General features: G+C 51.7%; 1 protein-coding gene across 2 annotated transcripts in view; it reads left to right on the top strand.

The window, feature by feature from the left end:
- LOC129074142 (myosin-6) overlaps nt 1-15,168 on the top strand; it is a 51,182-nt gene that overhangs the window by 30,589 nt on the left and 5,425 nt on the right. For both annotated transcript variants that reach the window (XM_054577837.1, XM_054577836.1), the window contains exons 11-32: nt 322-425; nt 511-649; nt 2,057-2,325; nt 2,597-2,767; nt 3,951-4,260; nt 4,940-5,010; nt 5,275-5,362; nt 5,451-5,568; nt 5,712-5,835; nt 6,124-6,260; nt 7,741-7,996; nt 8,129-8,371; nt 8,564-8,740; nt 9,028-9,173; nt 9,417-9,507; nt 11,793-12,182; nt 12,544-12,670; nt 12,761-12,879; nt 13,231-13,427; nt 13,956-14,139; nt 14,313-14,478; nt 14,579-14,703. In XM_054577837.1, the coding sequence (XP_054433812.1) occupies nt 322-425; nt 511-649; nt 2,057-2,325; nt 2,597-2,767; nt 3,951-4,260; nt 4,940-5,010; nt 5,275-5,362; nt 5,451-5,568; nt 5,712-5,835; nt 6,124-6,260; nt 7,741-7,996; nt 8,129-8,371; nt 8,564-8,740; nt 9,028-9,173; nt 9,417-9,507; nt 11,793-12,182; nt 12,544-12,670; nt 12,761-12,879; nt 13,231-13,427; nt 13,956-14,139; nt 14,313-14,478; nt 14,579-14,703 (3,752 nt within the window). The remainder of the gene's footprint in view (nt 1-321; nt 426-510; nt 650-2,056; nt 2,326-2,596; nt 2,768-3,950; nt 4,261-4,939; nt 5,011-5,274; nt 5,363-5,450; nt 5,569-5,711; nt 5,836-6,123; nt 6,261-7,740; nt 7,997-8,128; nt 8,372-8,563; nt 8,741-9,027; nt 9,174-9,416; nt 9,508-11,792; nt 12,183-12,543; nt 12,671-12,760; nt 12,880-13,230; nt 13,428-13,955; nt 14,140-14,312; nt 14,479-14,578; nt 14,704-15,168) is intronic.

Genomic DNA, 15,168 nt, shown 5'->3' with positions numbered 1-15,168 from the left:
TTGGGTCTTTCTGCATCTCCTCTTGCCTCCCTTTTTTCCACCCTTTCTTTTTCATATTTTCCTCCTCTTCCTTTTTGGCTTTCTCTTTCTCTTTATTTGCTTCTCCTTCTCGTAGGTGTAATCTCCTCACTGTCTCCCTTCTCTAGGTCACCTACCCCCCCACTTCCCTTTTCATTTCTTTTGGAGTCTCTCCGTGGTCCTTTCTGACTCTCTTCCTCTCTGTCTGCTCTTGGTCCTTTCCTGCCTTCTCCCAACCCCTCTCTGCCCCACCCCCATCTCTCCCTGCCCCCTTGTGCCCTGCCCTGCCCCTTGCCTGGACAGAAATGCTGCTGCTCACCACCAACCCCTACGACTACGCCTTCGTATCTCAGGGAGAGGTGTCCGTGGCCTCCATCGATGACTCCGAGGAGCTCATGGCCACAGATGTGAGTGTGGAGGTGGTGTGAGGGCTCCAGAGGACTCCCAGGCCACCTACTGCAACCTCATCTTTGCCTCTCTCACTCTGTCCAGAATGCCTTTGATGTGCTGGGCTTCGCTGCTGAGGAGAAATCTTGTGTCTACAAGCTCACAGGCGCCATCATGCACTATGGAAACATGAAGTTCAAGCAAAAGCAGCGAGAGGAGCAGGCAGAGCCTGACGGCACCGAAGGTTGGAGGGGCAGGAGGGAAGGCGCTGGGAAGGCCCCAGGTGCTGGGTGTTCACCCCCAAGAGGAGACAGTCCTCTCAGAGCAGGGTCTCCCACACTGCGTCCAAAAGTGGTACCTTTTAACAATTCTTAAGGAACGAGGTTGACAACAATGGAGAAAGTTGGAAGAAACCAGAAGTTTGAGAAGCAGGCAGTCAGAGGGAGATGTCTTTCCCAAGGGGTAGGATCCGCACCCCTGCCTCCCTATTCAGCCCTGCCTCCAGGCTCTGTTATAGCCTAGCCAGGCCTCTAGCCACCCACTGTTCCCAGAGAAGACCTGAGGCTCATGGCATAGATGGGCGTGGTGAGGGCTGAGGAGGAACAGGGACATGGGAGAGGTGGGCAGACCAGGAGGAGGGAGGCCCCCCCTAATCCCGAGTTCTCCACACGAGAAGCACTGACCAGAAGTGGGCTGAGCACTTTTTCTCCAAGGCCCAGGAAAACGCAGACCCTGAGCTCTGCACGTCCCCATCATTGATGCAGTGTGTATATGAAGGTGCCCCTCGCAGGCTCTGCCATGTTGTTTAGGAGGCAGCAGGCCAGAGGTCAGGGCACAGCTCAGAGCATTGGTGTGTCACCCACACTCTGGCCCTCAGTGTCTTCTTCATTGAAACGGAGGACCGTCCCTCCCAGCTCCCTCTGGGGCTGTTGCAAAATTTCTTTCAAAAGGGGATAGGAAAGTATGAATACTGATAGACAAACACCTGAGAGCATTCCTCTTCACCTACCTTTGAGGAGCCTTTCTCTGTATCCAGATCAAAATGCCCAGCCTGAGTGTCATGACAGCCATTTCACAATTTATCACAAAACGCTAGGGATTAAACTAAATATCTTCTAAATAGGTTAGGTATATTGGATGGCACATCTGGAGAGCTGGGAGTTGGGGGCAGAGAGGCTGTTTGACATACTGTTAGGAACTCAATTTCCCAGGCAGTCAGGTTCGTCCACATGTGGATTGAGTAGAGCATACCCAGTCCTGGGCCAGTCCTGAGACGGAACGAAGCAGGCAGGGAGCAGAGTACACCTCCTCCCACCCCTGCTCTGGAGAGACAAGGGGGTACAGAGAGTTTTCAAGACATACTAACAGCAGTGATCGTGAAGAGCCTGGACCAGAGACACTCAGCAGACATAAAGATGGAGGCAAGAGGTGCTTCCGTATTGTGGGAGACCCTAGGGGAAGGAAGGGACCTGTGTTTCAGGCTGACTCAGACACGTGCTGCTGGTGTCACCACAGCAAACCTTGTGCACTTCTAGGCCTCCATTTGCAGCAGTTTAATGAGAGGGACCTGATGCTTCAGAAAGGCTCTGGCCCTGGTCAGGGAAGAGGAGTCTGCTGAAAGCACTTGCTTACTCCTTTCCTTCTCTACCAGATGCTGACAAATCTGCCTACCTCATGGGGCTGAACTCAGCTGACCTGCTTAAGGGTCTGTGCCACCCTCGGGTGAAAGTGGGAAACGAGTATGTCACCAAGGGGCAAAACGTGCAGCAGGTGTACTATTCCATTGGGGCACTGGCCAAGGCAGTGTATGAAAAGATGTTCAACTGGATGGTGATGCGGATTAACGCTACCTTGGAAACCAAGCAGCCACGCCAGTACTTCATCGGTGTCCTGGACATTGCTGGCTTCGAGATCTTCGATGTGAGTGGGGGAGTCCTGGGAGTAGGGAGAATAACGTACTCATGGGCACACGTGACAGGATGGTAGCCAGGCGCCAGGAAGGCAGTGGGGTTCAGCTGTGACGGAGACAGTCATCGAAGGAAGCTGCCTTCGGGGGCACTTCCCCCCATGCTCTGACAGGGGAGAGGACCAGCCACATTCCTTGCTGGGCTGGACACAGCCGTGGGCTGAGCCCACTGGCCACTCGGACACCTGCCTACCTGATCTGGCTCCGCCCTCATTCCCCCTGCAGTTCAACAGCTTTGAGCAGCTCTGCATCAACTTCACCAACGAGAAGCTGCAGCAGTTCTTCAACCACCACATGTTCGTGCTGGAGCAGGAGGAGTACAAGAAGGAGGGCATCGAGTGGGAGTTCATCGACTTCGGCATGGACCTGCAGGCCTGCATTGACCTCATTGAGAAGGTGCTGCCTCAGCCCCCTCGCTTGTTCCCTTCCCTTGCCATCCAGACAAAATGGCAGGTCCATTCCTTCTGCAGCCAAGAAACCAGAGAATCTCTAGAATCCTATTCCTCTCTTTAGGTCCAGTTTTCACCGACTATAGAGTCGCAGGCATAGACAGGGCAAGCCCCTTCCTTCTGTTCCCAGGACCTTGTCCTCACAGCAGTCATGTCTCAGAGCCTTAAGAAGGGGAATGTAGTGAAGGAGAGGACTCCTGGTCCCGCTGACGTGCCATGAGAAGCACCATTCATGGAAAGATCCTAGGCTGAAACTAGAGATGTTGGCTTTCCATCCTTTTCCTGTTCACTTAGAATAAGCTTGTCTTCAGTCCCTCTTATCTATATACTCAGGAGACAAGGATGAAGCTGGTGGGAGGCTCCCAGTGCTGACTTGCCTTCAGGGTGCCCTTGGGCTTTGCTGATGAGGACCAGAGTCCGGAGGGACTGACTCTCACCCAGCCCAGCCACTGTCCTTAGGAGAGCTTCCTATAGGCTTTGGGTGGTAATCTAGTGTACTGGTCTTCCAGTGGCCTCACAATCCCCTGAAATTGTATGGAAAAGACTGTGTGTGTGTGTGTGTGTGTGTGTGTGTGTGTGTGTGTGTGTGTGTGTACATGCATTTCTCTGTGAGACAGTCTTTTCTTCATCAAATTTTCAATAAGATCCTTGCCCCAAGAAAAGTCAAGAACCATCATGCTTTCTGAAGAGCAGGATATTGTGCAGAACCTGGATCCCTCTAATCACCCCTTGAAGAATTATTACCTGTCATATAGACAGGAGCCTGGCCAGCCCTGAAGTCTGATGTTTCTGACATATATCGGTCCCTGCCCTCACTGTCCTCTGGGATAGGAGCTGTCCAGGAAGGAAAGGTTGTGTTGGGAGGCCTTGGGGGCCTTGCAGGGTGATTGGGGGTACATGGCTCTTCAATGGGCACTCTGGGGCAGAAAAAGGTTATAGAGGCTAGATTTGAATATAATTGAATTAGGTTAATTCCAAGAACAGCAGCTTGCTATATGAGAACAAGAGATACCAGCAGGCTCTCTGTGGCCTGCCAGCCATAATGGGCTGATGCTGTGTCAGGGTGCAGGGCTCTGGAAATCTGTTATGTGCTCAATGATGCTCCCTCTACCTCCCCACCCTGCTCTCAGCCCATGGGCATCATGTCCATCCTGGAGGAGGAGTGCATGTTCCCCAAGGCCACCGACATGACCTTCAAGGCCAAGCTCTATGACAACCACCTGGGCAAGTCCAACAACTTCCAGAAGCCACGCAATGTCAAGGGGAAGCCAGAAGCCCACTTCTCCCTGGTCCACTATGCTGGCACTGTGGACTACAACATCATAGGCTGGCTGGAGAAGAACAAAGACCCACTCAATGAGACGGTGGTGGGCCTCTACCAGAAGTCTTCCCTCAAGCTCTTAGCCACACTCTTCTCCACGTATGCTTCCGCTGATTCTGGTAAGAGGGCACTGGGCCAGAGCACTTCTGAAGGTTCAAGGGGCCAGGGACCCACTGCTTCAAAGCTCATGACTCTAGAGGCTGGAGGGAGCCTGTAAGCCATGGGATGGGGGCCAGAAGATCCCGCAGCAGTTCATCTGTGCCCCTTCTGTGAAAGTGCCATGTTCCATTTTGTGTTGTGAATATCAGTGTAGATGCCCTGTCTCATCTCAAGACTGAGCACCTGGAGGTCAGGGAGGGTGGCACACACATCCCTGTACCAGGCCCAGCATTAAGATGTGCCTGCAGAAGTTTTCAGTAAACATTGAGAGGATCACTGAACGAATGAACTTCCAGGTCAGAGAAAGAAGAGGAAGGGTGTGGACTGAAATGAGCAGGATGAAATACAAGAAGAAAAGTAGAAAGTAGAAAGATGTAAGCATGAAGGGTGAGGTTAGAAGAAGGGGGGAGAAGAGAGCTGATACTATTTCATCACCTGTTGCTATGTGGCAACTACTGGCTTACATGCTGATCTTATCTAATCCTCTTCACACCTTTAGAGGTACTTACTATCCTCCACAAGGAAAAACTGAGACTTGGAAATAAGAAATCACACAGTTAATGAGGGCAGAGCCCTACGTCTGCCTGAGGGCTCCTCAGTTTAAAGCTCTTGTTCATCATTCCTTCTCTTCTTACTTAGCGGATGCCGGTAAAGGCAAAGGAGGCAAGAAGAAGGGCTCATCCTTTCAGACCGTGTCAGCCCTCCACCGGGTAAGAAGAACCCAGAGACCTTTGGTGGGCAGGCCCAGCCCAGAGCCTTTGTTGCACCTCCCTAACCAGATGTTCTCGGTTTGGGGTGGGGCGAAGAAATTCGAGCTGCATTGTCATTTGTGACATGTTAATTCTACACAAGCTTGAACTCATCATAAATTATGTGTCAACTCCTTATCTTTTTGTTGGTTCTGGTACTCAGGCATCAGGGACCAAAGGGGTGGTCTCTGTGGCTCCTGACTCTTCCCTCTCATCCACCCTCAGGAGAATCTGAATAAGCTGATGGCCAACCTGAAGACCACCCACCCTCACTTTGTGCGCTGCATCATCCCCAATGAACGGAAGGCTCCAGGTGAGGCATGAGAAAAGGTCTAGTCTGGGGAGGGCACTTGACATCACTTGTCCTGAGGCTGACCCCTCTCTCCTCTCCACTACCACAGGGGTGATGGACAACCCCCTGGTCATGCACCAGCTGCGCTGCAACGGCGTGCTGGAAGGCATTCGCATCTGCAGGAAAGGCTTCCCCAACCGCATCCTCTACGGGGACTTCAGGCAGAGGTGGGTACAGGACGCCCCAGGGCTCAGAGGACAGGGGGAGCTGTGGCAGCCTTGGTGAGGAGGGGAGTCTGCAGGTGGCCCCAGATTCTGTAGGCAGAGCAGATAGGTGCAACCATAGGTGACTCCGGACACCTCCTTCCCAGATATCGTATCCTAAACCCATCGGCCATCCCCGAAGGGCAGTTCATCGACAGCAGAAAAGGAGCAGAGAAGCTGCTGGGCTCCTTGGACATCGACCACAACCAGTACAAGTTTGGTCACACCAAGGTGAGTCTAGAGCTCCATAGGGTGGAATTGCAGGATGTGTGGCCAGCTGAGGGGACGCGCTGGGAGTTGGGATGGCAGGTCCCTGATTCCTGGCTCCCTGTATCAACCCAAAGGCTGGAAGCCAGGCTTCCTTTCTGTCTTGTCTTTCACGTTTCACTCCCAGGTCTCGGATGGAGCAGGTGATGGGTCGCCTGGGAGTTTAGCCTGGGTCTCCCCCACTCTTCCTCCACCCTAGATACCCTTCCTTCTCTGAGGCTGTGGTCCCCTTGGCTCTCCCCCCTGCCACAGGTGTTCTTCAAAGCGGGGCTGCTGGGGCTCCTGGAGGAGATGCGAGATGAGAGGCTGAGCCGCATCCTCACCCGCATCCAGGCCCAGTCCCGGGGCCTGCTCATGCGTATTGAGTTCAAGAAAATGGTGGAGCGCAGGTGAGGCATGAGGGAAGGGAAAAGTGCTCCTGGAGATGTAAGAGGCAGGCAAATAGTGTCAATTGGCATTGGTCAGAATACCTGAGTTCAAATCCTGGCTCCATCATTTACCAGCTGGCCTGGGCAAATGATTTTACAACTCTGGTTCTCATTTTGAATTCTTAAAAAAATTTTTTTCCTTTGAGAAGTGCCAGTTAAGACCCTGATGGGATACTATTTAAACACAGTAGATTTACAAAAAATCAAGAAGTGTTATTCACTGTTTACACATGTGTATATTAGTGCAATCTCTTTGAAAAACAACTTATCATCTTTTAAAGATGAACAACTGCCTATCTTGCAATTCCACTCATGAGTACATGCCCACAGAGAAACTCCTGCATGTGTACAACACAATAAAAGAATCTTCATAGCAGCATTGGTAAAGATAGCAAAAATCTGGAAATGATTCTATTTTCCATCCACAGGGAAATGGGTAAATAGTATAGTCATGTGGTGGAATATTACACAGCAAAGAAAAGGAGGGAACTACAACTACATGGTGCAGTATGTTTGAACCTCAAAAGCATATTGTTGAGTAAACAAAAACAAGTCATAGAAAGATACATACAGTGTGATCCAATTTTCATAAAGCTCAGAAATAATAAAAAGACAGTGGCATCATTCTTAAAGATACATACATACATGGTTAAAACATTTTTGAAAAAGCTAGGAAATGAAAACCACAAGATTCAGGGCAGTGGCTGCTTCTGGTGGGGGGACCAGGAAAGAGAAGGGGAAGGGGCACAGAGACAGAGCCACCACTGACAATGCTTGATTACCTGCCTGGGCAATAGGTTCATGCAAAGTCACTTTGTTTCATGCTTCATAACTTACATAATAAAGATATCCTTATATGTAAAATAAAACTTTTAACATGCTTGATGTTCTTAGAAGATTAGAAACGCTGAACATATTAAACATTTTGTAAGTGGTAGCTTTCATTACTACTAAGACCCCAGTATGGAAGACGTAAACTGCCCTTTTGTTTATTTATTTATTTTTTAAAGATTTTACTTATTTATTTTCAGAAAGAGGGGAAGGGAGGGAGAAAGAGGGGGAGAGAGTGTGTGAGAGAAACATCAGTCGGTTACCTCTTGCACACCCCCCAGCTGGGGATCTGGCCCACAACCCAGGCATGTGCCCAGACTAGGAATTGAACCAATGACCTTTCAGTTCACAGGCTGGCACTCAATCCAGTGAGCCACACCAGCTAGGGCCTTTTACTTTAATTGATCAATTAATAAGTGTTTATTGAACAACTCCATGTTCAATGTGGTAATGTTGGGGTGGGGGTACTTTCCAAGACTACAAGACAAAGTTCCTGCCCACAGATGCCTACAAACTTGCTTAGGTAGGCTGGGAACCAAGTGAAGTTGGCCCCATGATTGGGAAGGGCTCTTTCATTGTGCTCCTCCTTTCCCCCATACTTCTTTCCCAGGGATGCCCTGCTGGTAATCCAGTGGAACATTCGGGCCTTCATGGGGGTCAAGAACTGGCCCTGGATGAAGCTGTACTTCAAGATCAAGCCCCTGCTGAAGAGCGCAGAGACAGAGAAGGAGATGGCCAACATGAAGGAGGAGTTTGATCGTATCAAAGAGGCCCTGGAGAAGTCGGAGGCCCGCCGCAAGGAGCTGGAGGAGAAGATGGTGTCCCTGCTGCAGGAGAAGAATGACCTACAGCTCCAAGTGCAGGCGGTGAGACTACATGGTTGTCTCTTAACCTCTCTCCTCTCCTCTAGATTATAGCCCATCTCATCACCGGGGACTAAGACCCTGAATCTCTACTGCCTTTAATCACCAGCTCTTCTCTCTGTCTTCTTCTTCCAGGAACAAGACAACCTCAATGATGCAGAGGAGCGCTGCGACCAGCTTATCAAGAACAAGATCCAGCTGGAGGCCAAGGTGAAGGAAATGACCGAGAGGCTGGAGGACGAGGAGGAGATGAACGCCGAGCTCACTGCCAAGAAGCGCAAGCTGGAAGACGAGTGCTCTGAGCTCAAGAAGGACATTGATGACCTGGAGCTGACACTGGCCAAGGTGGAGAAAGAGAAGCACGCAACAGAGAACAAGGTGAGGGCAGCTCTCTCTGCTTCCGGCCCAGGTCTCCTCTCCTCAGGATTCGAAGACCACACTGACCTTAAGCAACACTAGGCCGCTCAGGAGATCCTGATAGCAATGTGGTCCTTGGCATTGGAGATCGCCATAGAGGTCGCCAGGCTGGTGACCGTTGACCCTAAAAGGGATGGGGTTCTTGGTTGACAGGTGAAGAACCTGACAGAGGAGATGGCTGGGCTGGATGAGATCATCGCCAAGCTGACCAAAGAGAAGAAAGCTCTGCAAGAGGCCCACCAGCAGGCCCTGGATGACCTCCAGGCTGAGGAGGACAAGGTCAACACGCTGACCAAGTCTAAGGTCAAGCTGGAGCAGCAGGTGGACGATGTGAGTAATTCTAACCATGTTCCATCCCTCTCAGGTCAGAATTTTGCAGGCAACACCAATGGCCAAGGGGTTCCTGATCCCTAGAAATAACTTCTATGACTCCTGGAGCCTTTTTGTTCTCTGTAGTTCCTCCCTAGTCTGGGCCTTCAAATCCTCTGTACTTGCACGGATTTCTCTGCTGGTTTTGACTTCCAGTCCCTTGGAATTTGAGTTTAGAGGGTACCAGACAAGCATGCACTGTAGATCTCAAGTAATCTATACCCTATTTGTTTTCTTCTCTTCACCAGCTGGAAGGATCCCTGGAGCAGGAGAAGAAAGTACGCATGGACCTGGAGAGAGCAAAGAGGAAGCTGGAGGGTGACCTGAAGATGACCCAGGAGAGCATCATGGACCTGGAGAATGACAAGCAGCAACTGGAAGAAAAGCTCAAGAAGTAGGAGCCTACAGTGGCCTGGAGGGGCTAATGAAGGTGTCTGGCAGGAGGGATAGAGCAGAGGGTGCTGTACCCCTACTGGCCATGGTTGCTTTGGGCACAAGGGGAATGAGGTGTCAATCACAGCCCTCCCCCATTCACCCTCTGGTCCAGCGGGGAGGGGCTGGTGCTGGCATGTTTAGGCAAGAGAAGAAACTGGTCACAGAGAAAGAAAGACCACCTGTCACCCTGCTTCTCCTCCAGGAAGGAGTTTGAAATTAATCAGCAGAACAGTAAGATTGAGGATGAACAGGCACTGGCCCTTCAGCTGCAGAAGAAACTGAAGGAAAACCAGGTAAAGTTCTTCTCACTGCAGGCAAGAGGGGCTCAATCGCTCTGAGGCACCTGTGGCCTCTGGAGCTGCTTAGGGTTATAAACAGTATCCTCAATTCTAGGCCACCCCAAAGACCCCACCAGTCCTGACTTACAGGCACTTGGAAACACCAGCCTTCTCTTACTAGAACAATAATGTCTTTTTTTTAAAGATATATTTGTTTATTGTTTTGTTTGTTTGTTTTTAGAGAGAGGAAGGGAGGGAGAGAGATGGAGAGAAGCAATGTGTGGTTGCATTTCGTGTGCCCCCTGCTGGGGACCTGGCCTGCAATCCAGGCATGTGTCCTACACTGAGGATCAAACTAGTGACCCTTTGGTTCGCAGGCTGGCGCTCAGTTCACAGAGCCACACCAGCCAGGGCTAGAACAATAATGTCTTATTGAAGCAAGACTATTTTGTCTGTGGAGGTGGGATGAAGGAGAATCATATCTATAAAAAGGGCTTCCCTTTCTGAGCTGTGCTTTGCTTCATGGGTTTTCTGCTCTAGGACAAATGCTAGTATTTGATACTCTTCTCACTCTTCATGAGAATGAGAAGTGCCTCCATGGAGCACCTTCTATAGGCTGCTCTGTTTATACTCTTCCTGGGTCCTGACCCCAGCCACTAACCCAGGCTAAATCCCTGTCAGCACCCATGATATGGGGTGAACTACTACAACCTTGAGCAAGTCACTTTCCCTCAGAGCCTCAGAATCTCTTACTGTCTGTCAAATGAGACTAATAACCCCTGGCTTACAGAGGACCAGAGGAAAAAGTGTGTGTGAAACCACTCTGTCAACTAGAAGCCAGCCAGCCAACTGGCAAGGACAGGTTCTTCTTTCTTCCCATGGCCTTTTCATCCCTCTGCAGGAGGAGATTATATTAAATTAACAGCCACAGTCTACCTTACCTTTAATACATGCCAAATTTTAATGTGTTTTTAGCCCCATGTTTGTCAGAACCCTGGAAACAAGGAAGGCAGACACTGTCATCCTGTTTTTGTAACTGCAGAAGCTACATGGCTTGCTTTAACCATAGTGACCCCAAAGGCAACAGGCACTCAGCTACTGAGAGCAGGGCCTTATCTTCTCATTTTCTGGTCAGATGACAGCCAGGGGAGATAGCTGATCTCCCCTTCGGCATTTGGAGCCCATGGCACAGGCGGCAAGTGACACATGAACACAATTCCACTCCTCTGGGGGCTGCTCAGTAGCTGACCTGCCATCAGTGATAATGTGCCCTTCTCTCTTTGGTGCTCCTCCTGGGTTTTAGACAGAAAGTCAGAATACCCTCAGATTCTTCCACCACGTGACTGGGCAACTTCTTTGATTCATGGACCCAGAAAAATAGTACTGTTACCGTCACGAGGTCTTGGCAACAAGCGGTGGCTCCTTTTTCTTCCTGTTCAAGCTCTTATACATAGTCCCAGCTTCTCCACCCTGGGAGCAGAGGCACAGTGGTCCTCTCTCTCCTGTGCCCAGAATCCACCCACACATGTTCCATTAACACTGTCCATAACCACAGATGAGGGGGTCCCATCCATCCTCCCTTTTGCTCATTGCTAGTCAGACAACAGATCAAAATGGTAGATGAGACATTATTCTAACTTAGCCAAGACCAAAGCTAAGACCAGAAAAATGAGGTAGAGGCAAAGGAGGGCACTCAGCTGGCCTGGAAGGGAATGATAAAACTGGAGCCCAGCCTTGGTGTAAGTAAAGCAAATCCTGGAGAGTGAGGAATGTAGCTGAATGGACTTTGTGGTCAACTTGGAAAACTATATAAGCTTTTAATTGTTGTGAGGCATATTGTTGCAAATATTTGTAAAGTGCAAGCACTCGCTTTCCTGCCTTATGGTTCAAAGAGCAAACCCCACTGCATCTGTGGAATCTATGAGATTCAGGATCTCACAAGATCTTAAAGATCCCCTTCCAAACACATATACTCAGGATTCAGGGCTGCAGATTCTCAGGCTGGGTCTGAGATGTCCCTGGGAAATACCCTGAAATTTAGGCTTCAACCAAATTTATATTGATGGTCTCTGCATTATAGGATGTTTAGCAGCATCCTTGGCCTCTGGCCTTTAGATGCATGACCTCCCTCCCCAGCCATGACAGTCAAAAACGTCTCCAGGCATTGCCAACTGACTGCTAGAGAACCAATGCTCTGCAGGGCCTGAGTGCTTGAGCCAGGAGTCTTGTAGAACAGGAGGAGGGGGTTCCGGATGGAGGGATCCAGGCAATGGGTCTGAGCCCTTTGTGCCCTGGCCCAGGCACGCATCGAGGAGCTGGAGGAGGAGCTGGAGGCTGAGCGCACTGCCAGAGCCAAGGTGGAGAAGCTGCGCTCAGACCTGTCCCGGGAGCTGGAGGAGATCAGCGAGCGCCTGGAAGAGGCGGGCGGGGCCACCTCTGCACAGATTGAGATGAACAAGAAGCGTGAGGCTGAGTTCCAGAAGATGAGGCGGGACCTGGAGGAGGCCACGCTGCAGCATGAGGCCACGGCAGCAGCCCTGCGCAAGAAGCACGCCGACAGTGTGGCTGAGCTGAGCGAGCAGATCGACAACCTGCAGCGTGTGAAGCAGAAGCTGGAGAAAGAGAAGAGCGAGTTCAAGCTGGAGCTGGACGATGTCACCTCCAACATGGAGCAGGTCATCAAGGCCAAGGTGGGCTTATGCTCAGCTTCTCCTCACCCTCTTTTCCCTAACAGCTTTCACCTTCCTTTCACTTTCTCTGTCTGCCATCTCGTCATTGTCACTCCCTCCGTCACCCTTTGGTCTCTCTCCCTCTCTCCCTTGTCCCTCCCTTGCCCTCCACATTTCTGTCTCCTCACCACTCTTCCCTTACTTTAACTCATGCACTCTCTCCAGACTGTGCCCCTCCAGCACCATCCCATTTTACCCCCCTGTCCTCTGTGCTCTCCCCACCTTGACCCTCCCTTCCTTCCTCTGGTCCACATGGCCCCTACTCCCTGACAACTCCAGTCCCTCCCACATTCACCTTTCCCTGTCCCTTTACTGCCTCAAGGCAAACCTGGAGAAAATGTCTCGGACATTGGAGGACCAGGCCAACGAGTACCGTACAAAGCTGGAAGAGGCTCAACGCTCCCTCAATGATTTCACCACCCAGCGAGCCAAACTGCAGACTGAAAATGGTGGGTATCCCTAACAAGCCCTGCGCCAGCCCAGGATAGGCTATCAGTTGCCTTCTTCTATGGCCTACAAACACACATTCCCTCCTCCAGGCGAGCTGTCCCGGCAACTGGAAGAAAAGGAGGCGCTGATCTCCCAGCTGACCCGAGGGAAGCTCTCCTACACCCAACAAATGGAAGACCTCAAGAGGCAGCTGGAGGAGGAGGTTAAGGTGAGGCCCAGCAAGGGAGCAGTAGGACAGGCTTGAGGACAGCCCTGGGGCACCTAATATCAACACCAGAAAGAGACTGAAGAGAGGCCCCTGTATTGGGAAGACCTCCTATCTAGGTTCTTCTGGTCTTCAGCTAAGCCACACCTGCATCAACAAATGCTTCATTTCTTATTTGTAAGGGGTGGGGCAGGCAAACTGGAAAGCTATTCCAGGATGTTGAGATTTCACACCCTGAATGTGGCTGGGGCTTAGTTGAAGTTCACAGATATGACAAAGATTTTCAGAAGGGAGGAAGGCATTGCCTCTCGCCTTCCTGGGAGCTGAGCCCACTCCTGGTGTTCACCTCCCCAGGCAAAGAACGCCCTGGCCCACGCAGTGCAATCAGCTCGGCACGACTGTGACCTGCTCCGGGAGCAGTATGAGGAGGAGATAGAGGCCAAGGCTGAGCTGCAGCGCGTCCTGTCCAAGGCCAACTCAGAAGTAGCCCAGTGGAGGACCAAGTACGAGACGGACGCCATCCAGCGGACCGAGGAGCTCGAGGAGGCCAAGTAAGTCCTCGGCAGTCCCCCACATTGAATCTAAGAAAGGAAGGAGCCAGAGCACACGGGGTGTAACAGGCAAAGTGGCAATGGGAAGGGGATTTGAGGCAGGAGAGAGAGGAGGGTGGAGAAATGTGGCGGAAAATAGAGGTGCGTGGATCCTGCACTCTGAGTAAACCCTGAGTGGCCCTGGCTCACTTCCTGTGACGGGCGAGCTTTTGGCCCGGGTTATACCTGATGCTCACGTATAAGACGAGCAAAAAGCTTGTTGGTCAGAGGAGCTACCATCGATCAGCCTGGCATGGGGACAGGTGGGGGCTGCCACCCAGATGATGATGCATGTGGGAAGGAGACTGTTCTAGACATAGCCTTGGCTCCCTCAAGGCAGGGGTCCCAAGGCCTAAAGGGGCTGCTCATCATCCCAAGGAGCTGTAGGGAGGGAGAGAGTCCTCCTCATGTGGCAGTCCAGGAGAGGGGGTGTCTCAAGTCCCCGCTATTCCTGGGGAGAGTCACACACACACCCAACCAACCTGGCAGGAAGAAGCTGGCCCAGCGGTTGCAGGATGCTGAGGAGGCCGTGGAGGCCGTCAATGCCAAGTGCTCGTCACTGGAGAAGACCAAACACCGGCTGCAGAATGAGATCGAGGACCTGATGGTGGACGTGGAGCGCTCCAACGCAGCCGCCGCGGCCCTGGACAAGAAGCAGAGGAACTTCGACAAGGTGGGGCCTGCTGGGGGCCGCAGCCAGCGGGTGGAGCAGGGCTACCTGCATCCGTCCAAGGCCAGGAACACCCTCCTTGGAGGCAGGGAGGAGGCTGAGCCCGGGCAGGGGGCCTGGGCAGCCCCTGGAGGTGGGGCAGGGCTGCACACTGAGCCCCAACCCTGTCCCCGCAGATCCTGGCCGAATGGAAGCAGAAGTACGAGGAGTCGCAGTCAGAGCTGGAGTCCTCGCAGAAGGAGGCGCGCTCCCTCAGCACAGAGCTCTTTAAGCTCAAGAACGCCTATGAGGAGTCCTTGGAGCACCTGGAGACCTTCAAGAGGGAGAACAAGAACCTTCAGGGTGTGTTGAGGCCCGAGGTCGGGGAGGGGAGAGGGCAAAGAAGGCCTCTGAGGGTCAGGGAGGGCACAAGCATTGAGCTTTCTGGCCCTCTGACCCTCAGAGGAGATCTCCGACCTGACGGAGCAACTGGGAGAGGGAGGAAAGACTGTGCATGAGCTGGAGAAGATCCGCAAGCAGCTGGAGGGGGAGAAGCTGGAGCTGCAGTCAGCCCTGGAGGAGGCCGAGGTGAGGGCCTCGTTCTGCCTGCACCCCTGCCTTGGACCCTCTCCTGCTCCCCCAACCCTGCTGTCTCTGACTCCCCAAGTCTTCCTCACCCTGACCCCAAGACAAAGCCATTAGCTCCTTATGCTTAGTCCAAGGTTGTCCACCCGCTACCCATGACCACCTCCAAAGCCAAGGTCTGTACAAAGAAAACATCACAGCCTGATCATAGGCCAGAAGGTTTGGTTTCCCATAAGGTTTATAAAATTTAAGCCTGGCCATCATAGTAACCCCTCAGACAGTAGGTGGCACTGTGGGCTCTAGAGTCAAACAGACCTGAGTTTAAAATGGCTTCAGCACCTCCACTGTGTCATTGGCCAAGTTCCTTAACCTCTCTGTACTGTAGTTTTCTTACCCAGAAAATGAAATTAATTGTACATACCTCATAAGATTTATGCATGGTTATTATGAAAATAAATGAGGTAACAC

Source organism: Pteronotus mesoamericanus, unplaced genomic scaffold (genome assembly GCF_021234165.1).
Source record: "Pteronotus mesoamericanus isolate MK-2021 breed Mesoamerican mustached bat unplaced genomic scaffold, CSHL_Meso_final contig_46, whole genome shotgun sequence".
NCBI lineage: Eukaryota > Metazoa > Chordata > Mammalia > Chiroptera > Mormoopidae > Pteronotus > Pteronotus mesoamericanus.
Note: the sequence above shows the minus strand (reverse complement) of the source record. Positions and strands in the feature narration are given on the sequence as shown.